Source organism: Lineus longissimus, chromosome 1 (assembly GCF_910592395.1).
Source record: "Lineus longissimus chromosome 1, tnLinLong1.2, whole genome shotgun sequence".
Classification (NCBI taxonomy): domain Eukaryota; kingdom Metazoa; phylum Nemertea; class Pilidiophora; order Heteronemertea; family Lineidae; genus Lineus; species Lineus longissimus.
In genome coordinates this window covers 22,625,477-22,641,249 of record NC_088308.1, presented here as the reverse complement: position 1 = coordinate 22,641,249, position 15,773 = coordinate 22,625,477, and the positions used below count along the sequence as shown (strand labels likewise).

At 39.6% G+C, this 15,773-nt stretch overlaps 1 protein-coding gene across 1 annotated transcript; it reads left to right on the top strand.

The window, feature by feature from the left end:
• The first annotated feature begins 37 nt into the window (after window positions 1-37).
• LOC135492438 (BTB/POZ domain-containing protein KCTD5-like) lies at window positions 38-14,684 on the top strand. The gene is made up of 6 exons (XM_064778930.1): window positions 38-300; window positions 696-804; window positions 3,298-3,389; window positions 5,749-5,844; window positions 8,198-8,323; window positions 10,892-14,684. Exons 1-6 carry the CDS (start codon window positions 103-105, stop codon window positions 10,919-10,921), a joined length of 651 nt encoding a protein of 216 aa, XP_064635000.1. The 5' UTR covers window positions 38-102; the 3' UTR covers window positions 10,922-14,684.
• The last annotated feature ends 1,089 nt before the right edge of the window (window positions 14,685-15,773 follow it).

Below are 15,773 nucleotides of genomic sequence, written 5' to 3'. Positions count from 1 at the left end.
CAACCAATCATTTTCGCTATACGCACCTCGCACTTCGTCCCTTTTGGGGACGAACTATTGGTACTGCATGACGTAGGCTTGGCAGTGCATAGAGTTTTCAAGATGGCGGAAACTGGAGATGAGATGGAGTACAACTCCCATCATCATCGAAAATATGACATCAGTTCGCGGCGAAATGAATGGGTGAAGCTCAATGTTGGAGGAACGTTATTTTCTACGACGAGAACAACCTTATGTAGAGACCCAAAGTCGTTTTTATACCGGTTATGCCAAGAAGATCCCGACTTGAACTCGGACAAGGTGCTTTTCTTTTCTGTCATTTTGTTTTGACAGTGCTTGTACTGTACAAATGTACTGTCTGTGTAACATTCATGCATGCATGTAGACTTATCGGTCGCATACTACAATGATGTATGGTTCGTTTACTCATTTTCCATAGGTAAATTTATCATCATATTGGCTCCATCATATTCACTCACCAGCATAGTTTTCCTTGCCTATTTTTCTTTGAACCGGCTTTCTACCGGCTACTCTCAGGCCCCAGGTCAGTCTCTGTCTCTGAGTGACAGTAGTAACTAGTAGGCCCTGTTGGCTATTCTGAGTCTGAACCCCGTCTCTCCGCCGTGAAGAAGAAAAAACTTCAATTGAGTTTTATCTGTTGCAAATTTCTTATATTCTTCCTTCCTCTTTTTCAGGATGAAAATGGAGCATATTTAATCGACAGAGATCCCACATATTTTGGACCTGTGCTAAATTACCTACGGCATGGTAAATTAGTAATTAATAAAGATTTAGCTGAAGAAGGTGAGTTTCAACTATTTCTATTCGCAATGAAAGACCAAGGTCAGTGTTGTCCGCAAGGTCATTTGTCAGGGCATTCCACCCTACCGTGGAAGCAGCCTCCAAACCTTGCCCTAATAGAATTATGTAATATTGTAAAGGGTTATATAGGGACACCCTTTATGTCCCTTAAATTGCTGGCCACCCTACTTTCTGTAGCACACTGGCAAAACTTCTTTGATATCAAGGGTACCACGCTACCTTAAGAAAACCCTGTGGCGAACCCTGCAAGGTGGAGCCAGGAATCCCGATATATACAATAAGAAGTTCCAGTCCAAGTGTAGATTCAATTTAGTCAAAAATTGGTCCAGCTGTACCTGTCTTTAGGAAAGTTCTGCAGTTCAACTTCATGAGGGCCACTGGTGGGAGGGATGTCGTACCAAAAAGCAAAAGAGAGGTCAAATTGAATAGAAACAACCAATCTGGACCAAACTTATGTTCTGTTATCTGTATAGAGGTTGTCCTTAATAGAGAGGTGTCCGCAAAGGGAGGTTACACTGTAAAAAAACTAGTGCTGGGCATACTGAGTGATTAAATGCACACGTGTATTGTACAATACATGTGATTCATCTTCATTTCAACTCTCTCCGCGGGAGGCTACCCATTCAAGACCCACCAATTAGCTTTGGTCGTGTCAAAGGAACGACAGATGTATGCCTCATTTCTCCCTATGACCTTCTGGATATAGAGTGATCAATTATGAAATTGGGATGGTTGCTTTACTTTCAATGTGGAGCAAGGTATTGATCTTGACTCTCAACGCCGCCATTGCAATTACTGCCTTGAGTTAATTAGTCGTAGTTAGCACGCTATCGGCGCCGTTCCGTCAAAATGCGTTCTTTGTTCCTGCAGCATCCGCATCACAAGTAATGAGACCTATAGAACGTCAATAAATTCAATATGTTCAGTTGTTGAGGTTGAGCTCTTATCGATCCCGCACTGGGTGTCGTACATTGTGCAATACTTGCTTTCATGATTGTAGCCAATACAGAATGCTGTGATATTGCCGTTCTATTAATAGTTATGATTGGATTATGGGAAAAAAATTTCGTCAGACTCATTGTTGTGTACTGTTATTCATTTCGTACTTGTTGCAGATTCAATATCCCTACGCACCTCCTCAGTCAAATTCTTGCATCGTTATAATTTGTGAGATAGGTTATTAGGACAGTGGGGATTCCTACCTTGAAATTCATGCAGTCGTTATAAGCCGGCTATTTTTGATACTGTTCCCCAGGAATAAGTTGAATAATACCAGAACCCATTAAAAAATGAAACTTTTACCCATTATTGATCATGGACTTTCCTTTCCTGTTGCTTCCTTGTGTAAGATACGAGTGAAAATCACAGCCACTTGGTTATCGACTTTTCCGTTGCCAGTCAGTATAAAGCACACGCCAAACTGTGCAGCCATCAGAACTTAGTAATTGGATTCTTTACTAGAAAGAATCCTTCTATATCACATTGTCGCCTGCGTGGCGTGCCTCAATAAGAAAATGAACACTCTTCGATGGTGGATTGTGGCTGGGGTCGGGCATTTTCTTTTTAATATATACTTCAAAAGACCCGAAAGGGTATTGGTATGTTTCTCGAATGAAAAATGCACCCAGTTGACTCAAAAATCCTAATAAAATACATTCAAAGTCAATGAAAATGTGAAAATATCACTTTTAGATGAGTATCAAAGGACGAAATCGGCATCCGCTAAATAAAGATGAACAAACAAAACTGTCATCAGCTCAGAAACACGACAAAATGAAATGCCGGGGAACACTGTTTCCTAGTTCATGGTATTGGTAGGCGACCGGGCATCAACAACTACTGAATCAACTTTGGCTTCACATCGCGGCAACACCAGCAGGCGATGCCAGGCTTTTGTGTGAGATTGATAAGTAAAGTGATTAGAGGCTCATGAAAGGAGGAGATGATCCCATTTCTTCTGCCGACTGCAAAGTCTCTGATATGGAATGGAAAATATTGGATGGAAGAAATTAATCAATAAAATGTAATAATGGCTTGTCAGTCATTAACACTTTTGCTTGTCTCCTTAAGTCAGGCTGTTGAACTCATCACCTTTTTATAATTAGAAAATGATGACGATGCTACTTCTTTCTCAAGTCTGCCATGGTAATTGATTTAAGATTTTCTCAATTCGTTGCAGCAGGAATAAGCTCAGATTTTGCAACACAGTAGAACCTCTCTCTTTTAAGGATACCCTTGATACTGAAAAATGATTTTAAACATTTTGGGTTTACTGTAAACTGTTAAATTATTTATTTTTCGAGATTTTCGCAAAGGCACCACCAAACAAGAACCAAAGAACAAAAATTTCTACTCTCAAGTCTAAGGCATTAACCATAACCTTTAAAAATTCCCCAAACAAGTAACATTTTATTCTCGATTACTGCAATGTTTGATATAATTTAAGTCACATTTTCTTGTCATTCTCTTTTTTAGGTGTGCTAGAAGAATCCGAGTTTTACAATATAACTGACCTCATCAAACTAGTAAAAGAGCGAATACGAGAAAGAGATGCTAAGCAAAACCAAGTAAGTACCATTTTGTGTGTTCGGGGATCTAGCCAGGATTTTTTGTCGAATTTTGCTTTGCATTGGTAATATTTTTTCTATCCTATTCCTCTGATGACCTTTGGTCACTAATTGAGTTTTATGCACTGAATATCATTATTGCTGCTGTGTACATGTACACTGTTGATAGACATACATGATTCTATAGTCAATTTTCATCACCAACACAAGTCTGGTTACTGTACAGTGGCAGTGTTTATTCCTGTTTTCCTTTGCCACCAGTAAATACAATATACACCAGCCTTCACCAAACGAAAATTGACCACCGATTTATTTCAAGATTTACATATGTTTGCACTGCCATTGCATGTACATTTCAGGCCACTCCTGCCAACTACATCCACCGATGGCATGATCAGCAATCTACACCGCTCATCTCCATCTAATAATCATTTCATTTTCCACCATTAGCTCTCAAACAAATCTCGCTGCCGGCACAAAATGGCTTCATCATGTTTCTGCCGTTCATTGCTAAAAAATAAGATCATTCACGAGTCGTTAGCCAAGCTGTTCGTTGTGCGTTCATTCATCTTCATGAGTGATGGACCTTCGAGTTGGATGCTGGGGAATTTATTTGCCTAAATGTGGTTTCATCTTTTTACCAAGTTTTACCATTCAGATCCATCGTCATCGTCATTCTTCCATGTTTATACAGTACATTGTTCAATGGAGAGTGGTTTGTCCGCAAAATCAAATTTTTACATAGATGCGAAAAATTTCCTAGGTTACGGATATAAACAATAGGGCCTTGCTCCTAGCACTATTTTGGAGAATGAGGAGAGGCTGACAACTGGCATATTTGAGTTGGGTTCTTTCCCATCAACTTCTTGCAGAAACCCTGTGAGAGGCGGGTAACTTCCAGAGCTACTGGATAAGTCACCGGGAATTTCTATTTGTAATAATGATTGACCAACAAAAATAACCCCAGAAATTTCTAACGATGTTGTGCTGAGCTTGTGAATATATTTTTTAAAGAATTAATCATTTAATGTTAAAAAAACAGGTTGCATCACTGAGTTCTGATGGAAAAGATGAAAACATGAAAGTTGGCCAAAGGGAGGCATTGAATTTGCTCAGTCGTCAGTAAAAGCACAAATATGTGGAATGTTTGATCAGCCTTAGGGGGTGGGGAAAATCGTTGTAGGAGAAATTCTCTTTTGAAAGTTTGGTTCAATAACATGAATAAAGTAATGTGTCGAACTGGCTGTTACTTTCATCAGCAGTTATGCTGCATTATTTATGACTATGGCCAGTATGGGACACTTTGAACCCCTCAGTACAGAGAAACAAATCCATTGCCAGCGCCAAAGCGCTCTTGATAAGGTCAGGTGGTCGATGACAAATGCAAAGGACTGATTGCGGCTGCGGGGTGTCGTTCTGAATACCGTAGCTGCAGCACACAGTTTATTATTACACCATCAAGAAAATGAAGAAAACAGCCAAGTTCTCAATGTTTTTTGACTTGTGACTCTGAGTCACGAAGGCCTGTCTTCCTTTAGTCATCCCCTCATGAAAGTTTTAAAGAACCTCGAACAACTGACAGCGACCTCCTGGCTGTAGGTAAATGCGTTCGTATATCGATTTCTAAATGTGATTGCTTTCTAGTAACCAAGGCAACGAAAATTCAATAATGACCAAAACAATTTTGATAATGCACCTAAAATGTATCGATGAACTGATTATCTGCTTGTTATGTTATGCCTCGAGAACGGTTCCTTCTTGTATGCGCGTTGTGTGTGAATGATTTTCTAAATAAAGATAGCTGGGCCGCCATTTTGATTGCAGGGAGCGGCAGTTGGGAATGAAAGCTTGTTTGATGTGGAATTGTAGTTTCAAGGCCCTTGTTGTTCAACTGTATTTTGGATGACACTATAGAGTGCAAGTGAACTCTGATACAGTTACATAAACTTTTTATCTTTTTGTCTTCGATCAGCTAATGCCCTCACTGCAGCACTATCAAGCTTTTGATCTTAAGGTGCACCTGCTACCCAAGTAAAGATAAACAAAACCCTGAGTCCCAGATCCATGCGACTCTTGTGTCTTTTCAAAAGAAAAGGAAATGTCATCATCTGTATTGCCAGGCGCCAGAATCTGTTCTTAACAAATCATTAAATTTTGGCAGAATTCAAGATGTATATTCCATAAAAACAGCCGAAACAGTCAGGAACTTTATTTTTACCCCATAGTGCATAAAAACTAGAAAATGACTTGATTCAATGATTGATTATTTTAGTTGTCGTCTGCTTCCGCTTGGATTCCTGTTTTCCTTACTCTATGTCGAGCACCGCTCATGTGGTTCTAATTGTCGTTTCTCTTTCAGTCGCATTTAAAGAATGTCTACAGGGTGTTACAATGTTCAGAAGAGGAACTCACACAGATGGTGTCAACCATGTCCGACGGCTGGAAATTCGAACAGGTTTGTGGCCAACTCAGGTTCAAGAGTCAAGTCGACCTAATAGTGTGTAAAAATGGTCAGTGGTCATAACGTTAAGAAAACAATAGGACTCCCTCTTATTAATTGATACTGAAGACTTTTCTTAGTAAAACTTGTAAAAATGGCTTAAAATATAACGTTTAAAAGAATCAGACACCTCTGTCTTTAGGACACCCAAGTTTTACCCTACATTCAAATCAATCATGGAATTTATTGAGCAAATTGATGATATCTAAAAGGAGGTTTAGCTGTATCACTTGGTTTTGAAATATAAGTTGAAGTGATAATAAGCTCTATCGATTAACATTGGTTTGTATTGACAGTTCTATTGTGATACAGTTTCAGAGCGTCTGGGTTGTTTGAGAACTAGACTCCCGAGTTCTAGGCACTCTCAAACATACACTTCTGTAGTCTTTAGAAATCATTAAACGATTAAATGGCGCTGATGATTTTTAGCAGCGGTTTGACATAATGAAATTCAAGAGATTACTCTTGTGTTTGAAGTCGTTTGCCAGTATACCAGAGGGTGTAGCTATAACTCAGCCTTTGTGGTCAAGATGTTTCATTCGAATATTCGACTTGATTCCAAGAGAATCGACTCCAACTTTAGTCAGATCCGCCATGACGTCATTGGCACTAAAAACTATTTCTTTGAAGTCGTTTCTAAAAAAGAACTTCAAATAGGCTATTCAAACGTTCAGATCATCTACAAGCATTATTTATCAAATCTCTGAGCTATATCAATGAGATACGGAGAAAAAACTTACACATATTGAACATACAATTGTTTCGAGGAGAGTTCCTTTGACCAATTCACTCTGCCACCTTCACGGCATGATGGACGGTATGAGATGGACTTTGTCCCCCAAATTTTGTGCCCAGCTAGCACCTCTGAGGTTAGATAGGTGAAAGGTCACCAAAAAAATCCAAAACCGATTTAGCTCATTATGTTGTATGAACAGTGTTGCAAGATATTTGCTGAATGATTTTTAAATGCATCAAATTTCCTCAACCATGATTTTCTCAATTCTTGCTGCAATAGCCAACCATCCTGTTCTGTTTGCATGAAGTAGGATACGTGATTACCGACCTTTGCCAAGCTGAGGGTGGTATATTTACTTGTCAGATACCTCTATTTGCCGAGTACTCCTAAAGCCTTCTTCTCATCAGTGTTGCCATCATAACAACCTGACTATGGTACATTTCACCTTGCCAGGTGCAAGGTGCATCCAGGCGGTCAGTGGTATGTTAAAGGTAGTAGCACAAATTATTGCCTGCCAAGCACTATGAACAGGTTCCAGTGTAGAGGGCAGTTAAAGGATGCATCAGAAAATGTACACAAACATACCAGCTGGCCGAGCAGCATCCTTAGAGTCTACAATATGACTAGTACATATACTGCCACCTTTTGGGAATAAAGTCCCTCATTGCCTGCTATTAAGGACGTTGTTGTAGAGTGTATTTGAAGCCAAATTTGTTTGAATATTGCATTTAAAGTAGAGCTATCCCTGAGTAAACCAAAAAGATTTAGAGAAATTCCTGGTAGTTATAAAATTTCATCATTTGTTGGAACTGTCTTAGGTGGGGTTGCATTCTTTCTTTTAGCTTCCCTGCCAGAAGCTGAAAAATCTCTCAAAACAGCTGCTTTGTGATGTTCTAATTTCCATGGTACCTTGACCCACTTGTTGAACATGTTGAAAGGAATTAATCAGTCAGTAGACCACCAAAGATTCCGACAGAAGATCATTTTGCCACTTTCAAAATTCTTGGAGCGAAACGTGAGGTTGATTTGAATATCTGCCTCTCTTTGTTATCTTCTACCTTGTTGTTTATTGTTTATCATCTGACTTGCCTTGCCTATGTTTTCATGTTTTCCTGTTTCAAGCAAGTAAATGGGAGATAACCTGATGGCTTGTAGGCGTGTTGGTCAGCTTCTTTGGCAGATGGTACTGGATGGGGGGTTTTATTGGGTGGCAGATGGTACTGGATGGGGGGTTTTATTGGGTGGTGAAGTAAAAAGGACAACGTACCATCAATCTATGCACTGCTTGGGAGTGATGCCATATTCGCCATATTAGCCATAGGTAATGATGCTGCAAGTGCAAGCATCAACTGGCAAAAAGTTTGACTAATTAGACAATTTTTTTTCAAAATGAGAAAAAAAAAATGGTTTTATGATCTTGATATTGATGTATGTATTAAGGTATGGCCTTTACATTCATGATTCAAGTTCCAATCTCAGACCCATTTTCCTCCTGGGTGGAGAGAAGCAAGCATAAATCTTTTGGTTTTATTTCCTCTTATTATGATAATTATCTTTTCCCTTCTCTTTCAGTTAATAAATATAGGTTCTTCATATAATTACGGATCCGAGGATCACGCCGATTTTTTATGTGTGGTGTCTAAAGAGTGTATGAATGTTCTAAACGGTCAGGAGTATGAACCGACAGATAAAGCTAAGGTGAGTGAGGCGTTTTGAAAAATCTAAAAAAGTTACCACTCTTAAATGAGTTGTGATTATTGTGAAATGCCATTTGATAAAAATTCATGGATGATATCTGAAAATGAAAAAATAAAACAAAGTTATCCATTTGCGGTCTTTGAAAGTACGGTACATTTATATGGTGCAGTGTCATTCCTTTAGCCGAAGGGAGTACACCAGTAATGTAATGTAATTACTAAACGGTAATCATATCATGTATGAGTGGTCATTTATTAACTCATTTTCATTGCCGGCTGTGTTCATACTGGTCTGCATTAATTGGGCAGTACCCATGTATGAGTTCATCCCTGAAGCTACACTCAGGCGATAGACAAAATGACCAAAAAAAAGTTAGGCATCAAGTTGCACGCCAATGACACATCAGTAACACGCGTAATATCTCTCTATGTTTCGCGTGTATTACGTGTAACCTATTTCAATGACCCAAATTAGGGGATGTCAATTGTGTTTTGGACTGTAATAATACCTTGTTGATGTGCAATTTATTGCAAGGACAGGGTTTTTTCCACGCGTTATCTTTGAACAATGACGTTGAAATCTAAATGATATCAAATGAAATCATGTTTTGATTTGCGTGTATGACCTAATAATTATCCATTAAATTGATTTATGAGTTTGTGTTGATTGAAATGAGGATTACATGTAGAGGCAAAGTCTCACCTTTCAATCGCAATATTTGTAAAAATGCCATCTTGTCAATGACTCATCAGGTAATATGCTTAGTTGTGTCATATCAATTGTATCAGTAGTGATGACTTCACTCTTTTAGTTTTACTACCATAAAATAACGTATTACCATTACTTCAAATGCTGAAGTACTTCGTTTTTTACCTGGTAATATCTTGGAAAACTTTGACTATCAATGTATGCACTAAATATCAGCTTCTTTTGAAACAATTCTCCTTATCACACAAGGCGTTTATAGTGGCTACAGTACTCTTTGTTGACCAGGGTCTGTCGCAAAGCGCTTTAGAAAATGAATGTCTATGGATGAGATCACTGTCCTTGGTGACAAAGTGCGTCACTGGCACGCAACTGAGCATGTCTGAGGCACGTCACTGACTCAAAGCAGGACACTTGTGATTTGGACTGTAAGACTTAGTATTGCCACTTGTCCTGCATTTGGTTAAACATGAACAAATGTAAACATGTATAAATATAACTCGTTAGCAGAGTAGTGTAGTGTTAATTGGGATTGTGGCTATTTTCAGCTGTTGTATGAAGTATAGACATATCATGAAAATTAGCAGCTGTTATAGACAATGATGTCTGTGTTTATCACTCACACTGGTCATCGGTTTGTCATGAATTTGGATCATCTACTGTACAATTGGTATGGCATTTTATACCTAGAATGTACTGTGTTAATGCGTTTAAGATGTCTCCATAGACTGTTCCCTTGTGAACTTGTGGACTTGTTGACTTGAGTCGTCCCCGGAGCATGTTCCCTGGTCCACTGATGGGAACATCCAGGAGAGTCACAAGCAAAAATGCCGCAAGCGAACAGTCTGTGGATACGTAGCCTTACAGGTATAATAATAGGCCGGCTTAAAAAACCCATCAGCACAGTGTTTTGTCATTTTACTGTCATTGATTTCCTGCACACTGTTTGTTGACTTAACTGGCAGACCTGTCTTTTGATTGAAAATGGGCACATGGTTTTAAGCTCTTGTTAAAGTTCAGACCTAAGTTAGTCTTGGAGTAGATTAATGACTTCATCTGCAACCTTCTCATAAGCACTTGGGGTCAAATTCAAAGACAGACAAGTGCCTTTTTATGTGTTTTATGTGTACTATTTTAACACGTTTGAACACGATGTGGCACAATAGATGTTTACAAATAGATGTTGTTCTGAATCTTAACTCTTTGCTTACCAAGACGGCTTTTGTTTTCATCCCCGATTCTTGCCAAGAAACAGAAATTCCCGAAAACAAGCGGATACAGTGGATACCATAAAACTTGTTGTAATCTGTCAGGAATTACCTATAAACTGCCCACAAAAAGCATGAAGTAATTGGTTTCTGTGTGGAAGAAAGACTCTTAAACAAGTTGGGCAGAGAGTTGATAGGAATATGCAGTCATTTCAGAACGTGTTTGGCAGGCTGAGAGTTATATTTGGTAGATAACGCACGCTTACAACTGCACACCAGGCTAGTTCAGATTGTTTTAAAAGACATGATCAAGTTGTAAAATAAACCTCCCTATGCAAGAAGTATTTTTTAAGACCCCAAGGATATATAAATTTGTTTTGCGTATTGTAAGCCGATAATCTATAATCTTGATAATTTTCGATATGCCCAAATCACATGGGCTCAAGAACGAGGGATCGAAATCAAGCACTTGGGTTTATTCTGTTACATATGATCAATATTCAATATGGGCAAGGAGAGCGGCAGTGGAATGCCGAGGCATATTTTCTATTAGGTCTGCAAAATTTTGCGCCAACATATGATTTGTGGACATTCCTAGACCTAGAGAACTTTGCGATTGTTTACTAAACTGTTGTCGTCTTTTGTATCTTTTCAGGTATTACAACAGAAAGGTTCTCGAATGTGACAGTTAAAATGCCCTCCATTGTTAATAAGAAAGTGGCGTCGGTGTATCCATGCGCTGAAATTCATTCGGAAACTACAGACGTCCGCCTACCGTCACACGCGCGAGATCATTGAGTTCTCCAATCAGGTGTAATTGTGTGTTTTTGTACAAGTTTGGCGAGACATTATGGGGCAATTCTGAAAAAAAATGACAGTTGCAGGCTGGTATAGCTACATGTAATTGCCACCATGTGCTTGAGGTATTTGTGTGAGTCATGACTTTCATGTCAAGCTATTTAGGACGACTTTTTGCTAAATTATTATGGCACCCATTTTAGAGCTATTTTGACTTTGGGTACTGGAAAATGTTAAGGAAGATTGAGAGGCAGTGGTTGAATTCATGCCCTGGATTCTTCATACCAGTACTGAATGTTGAAATGATTCTAATTTCATGGGTAATCCTCGAATTCAAGTAACCGTACGTTACTTTTCAAAATTGTCCCAGGTCCTACAAAAGCTGGCTTGTTTTTAAATGCAATCATGAGTGGCAGTGTATCACAAGAGTGTGCAAGTGTTGACGCGTTGTGTGAAGCAACTGTCGACGATGTTCATGTCGTTTTTACTGGCGTCTGTGAGCTTGTGACTCGCTGTCTATTTTCAAAGTGAGGTTCTTTTTAATCATATGCGTCGTCTTTCACGGTGCAGCTACGGACGATGACTGCCGTTGATGCCATTGGGATTCTGGATATTCTTCGAACTATGGCTCAAGACTTTAATGTTATGGGATGTTTTCACAGTGTGATCAACTTGTTTGTTTGCTTGCATCATTCAGCTGAATTCATCAAAGCCAACGATCAAATTTGTCGGTGTGTCAATTAATTTATTGTATTTCTGGGAAACACATCTTCACAAAGTATTGTCAGAGAAAATAGCGTAAACTATGAACTTCTGGGTAAATGAATTTTTTTCACAGATCTATTTTGTGTCAAATTGCCAAATTTGTCCAACTTTTGGTTTGACGTAAAGAAATATACTGTAGGAATGGTTCCACCCAACCTACACCTCATACATAAAAACAGTTATGCCCATTGTACTTGTCAGGGGTGTAATCTTCATTTGGCATTGCATCATTTCTCAGTATTCACTCACAGTATAAAACGTATATGTTTTCTGCTCCTCATGGTATCACAAACTCAAGTCATGATCTTTCATATGATTTGATGCTGTTTATTGGGTTAGGTTAGGTGGTACAATTAAAGCTTGGTACAGTTATAGCCTCTGTGTGCATAAATGTGTGCAATCAGCTCTGTTTCCTACAATGTAGGGGATATAATTGTACTGGGATATAATTGTACAAATTAGCCTTATGTATTTTCAGTGAATGTATGGCATGAGTGTGGTATCTTGTAAAGTTATAAGCTATGTCTGGAACATGGCATCTAGTAAATGGGTGTAAGATATTCCAAATGTTGGTTGTTGTAGAGTGCCAGGCCCACCAAGGTGCAATCACACTTCTTTTTGAGGGCTCCATCCTGTGAACTCGGATATTTTCACATGTTTTGTTTTCACACATTCATGGCCAATATTTGAAATAATATAACTAAAAAATAGAAATTTGGTTATGGAAAACTGTGAACAGATTTTTTAGCGAACTTTTAGTGCAATGAACATTTCAGAGTTTAAAGTACTCAGTTTAGGGGCCATCCATTAAGTATGTATGCACCGAGGGGGGAGGCTTGATACCAATGTGTACAGCCTGCGTACCGGGTACAGGGAGAGGGGGTCAAAGCTAAAGTGTACTTACGCACCGAAAGCACGATTTTACACACTGATCACCGTATTCGACTGACGATCGCGCCATCTACCACCTCAAATTAACATCAGTTATATGTCACATGTTGTTGTCGTCTGCTTGCATTTTATCATGACCAATTTCACAAATAATGGTAATACCGCAAGGTGTTTATTTCTGAATTTGCTCTCATTTTAATAATACATCACAACAAGCTGTTTTATATCGGCAATAGACGCCGGCCAACACTCGGCCACGTTGGACATTATACATTATATGCGTAATACTATGGTAAGATACCAACTCGCGCGTCACTGACGCAAACAGGACGAATGTCAATATATTGTGATTTTGACTGTATACGCCTTTTGTTTGGTGCAATCTTGGCCATCTGAGGTTGCAGTGGTTTTCCCAGAACATGTCACATGCTTTGATGTGCAATACTTCAAAACACAATCACAGTCTGATTTCTCCTTTGGCCACTCTACATCATACCCGCAAATCTGGCTGAGATTTTATAAATCTATGCACTCAGGTGAAAAACGTTCAACATGTACTAATATAATCTTTGATTTTGTCTGCTTGTCTCTGGTATGTAGACTTTTAAAGGTGTTTTATGATTGTTGCCAAATTCAGGTGTTTCAAAAGCTGGTGGAGATCTTTTTAATGGGAAACTTTGTTGTGAATAGAGGAATCTAATTTGCTCCGTTGGGGGAAAAACTGTCGCTCACCAAGTACATTGCAAGGTCTTGATACATACTTGATAATACATGTACATTTTTGGGCATGTCAGTTTTGACGTTGGTCGAATGCCTTCAAGTGAAGAGCTTCATGGTATTACAGGCAATATACTGTGGTATGACAAGCAATATCTCTAGTCAGTAGCACCATGCCTAGTTCCATTCCAATTTTGTTGAGCAGCCAGTACATGCACTAAATGTATATGCCCTGGCTGCATGGCCATTGGTCGAAATTAAACCATTTGCTTTATATAAACCTACAAGCTTTATGTGTAAATGTACCATAAGATGTTCAATGTCCATTTTCAATATATGCAAATTTGTTGGTTACAATGACATCATTCTTTTGGTTCCATACAAGGTGAATTTTGCGTGATCAGCATTTTAGCCTACTTTTACATTTTCACTGCCCACGAAAACGTACTCTCATTTCCTGTTTAAAACCTTGTGCAGATCACTTAGCTGTTGATAATAGGGTTCCATTCAGAAACCCGCATATGGGAATTCCATAGTAATGACTACATGTACGTGTAGATGCATCAACAGCTTTAATACCGACTTGGCACGGGAAATGGAGGGATATTGTATTATTGGTGCAAATTCACTTTGAGCGCAAATGTCTCACCAACTTCACTTTATGCTGTTGAGACTACATGCCATGAATGTGGTACATGTGTGTTCTCTTAATCCATCTTGAATTGCCAAAATATGACTATAAGGATCACAAAAAATGTTGTAGCACCATGTATAAACCTCAAGTGATAATAATTGGAACAAAATTCACAAACAGTTTGAGCCAAAAGTAAAGTGTGTTTATATATTGAATTGGTCGAATTGGTCTAGTCGAGAAACATGCTTATTCAGGCAGGCCTGCCAACTTCTTGGCTGGCCTACCCTGGGAAGTGACAAAGAGTAAGTGTACATTACAGTCAGCACAGGCCAAAAAGCTTTTATTGGAAAATTATTTCTTTCCAAAACGCTGCTGAAGCTAGGAAGTCTGTTTGATACTCGGCAAGCTGGAAAACCTTTCCCAGGGTGATGAGTACATCTGTGCAATAACATTGCAATCTCTGGTTTGGCATCTAGGTGGGTACTTTTCATGAAGACAGGCATTTTCGTTATGATGCATGTTCTTGGCCACCTTTTTCATGTGTAAGCAGTGTCGTCGTACCCGTAGACTGTATCCGAGGTTGGTTCAATTTGACCCAAAATCTTTGTATGAATGTTATCAATAAATATGATTTATCCAGTAACTTGTCCTTCACCATTTTCTGTCTCGGACCATGATATATCTAGGCACATATTATCAAGAATCGACTGTCACAACCAGACCTAGTCGGGCCTGGTCCATTGTGTTTCTTGTTTCTAGCACATTTAGGGAGACCAGACTGACACAACCGACCGAAAAAGGCCTCTCGGCAGCTCAATCATGTTCCCAACAAGGCTGGAGAGAAGAGACAGTCACAACCAGACAATACCATGTTGAGAATATGGTAGAGCTGCCAGGAAGCACAATATTTGAAACAATGTAGAGCAGTCCGGATGCCCAAATATGCCTGGTTGTGACCATCTCTCTTCCCTTGAGTAGCCAGGAGTCCAGAATGGACTGGTTGTGCCTCACATCTTTTTCACAGTCTTGGCAACACACTAGAGCTGCCAGGCCCTATTAGATCTGGTTGTGACTGTCTCATCTATCTCACCAAATAAGCAAGACGGTGGAGTTGCTTGGCCTGGTGCAGTCTAGTTGTGACTGTCTCATCTATCTCCCAAAACTGGCAAGACGGTATATTGCTGGTCTGGTTGTGACTCTCATCTATTACGGTAAGACAGCCAGGTACAATTGGCCAGGATGTGGCTGTCTTATCTATCCCATTTTGTAGGCAGGACGGTTAGGCAGCCAGGTCCAATTCGGTCAGGTTGTGACTGCCTCATCTATCTCACATGGTGAGCTAGATGAGACAGTCAGAACTAGACCAAATTGGCTTGGCTGCCTGACCGTCTTGGCAACATGGCGAGATAGATGAGACTGTCACAACCATGACTACCTCACCAGCTGGCCGACGTGGTGAGATAGATTGGGCATCCACAACCTGACCGAATATGGTCTGGTTGCCTCACCGTCTCGCTAGTGTGGTAAGATAAACGAGACAGTCACAACCAGCCCGAATCGGACATAGTTGCCACACAATCTTGCAGCGTGGTAAGATAGATGAGACAGTCACAATCAGACCGAATCTTGCCGACTGCCTTAAGTACCGCCTCGCCAACATGGTAAGATAGACGAGACAGCCACAACCTGCCCGAATCAGACGTGGCTGCCTCACTATCTTGCCAACGAAGGT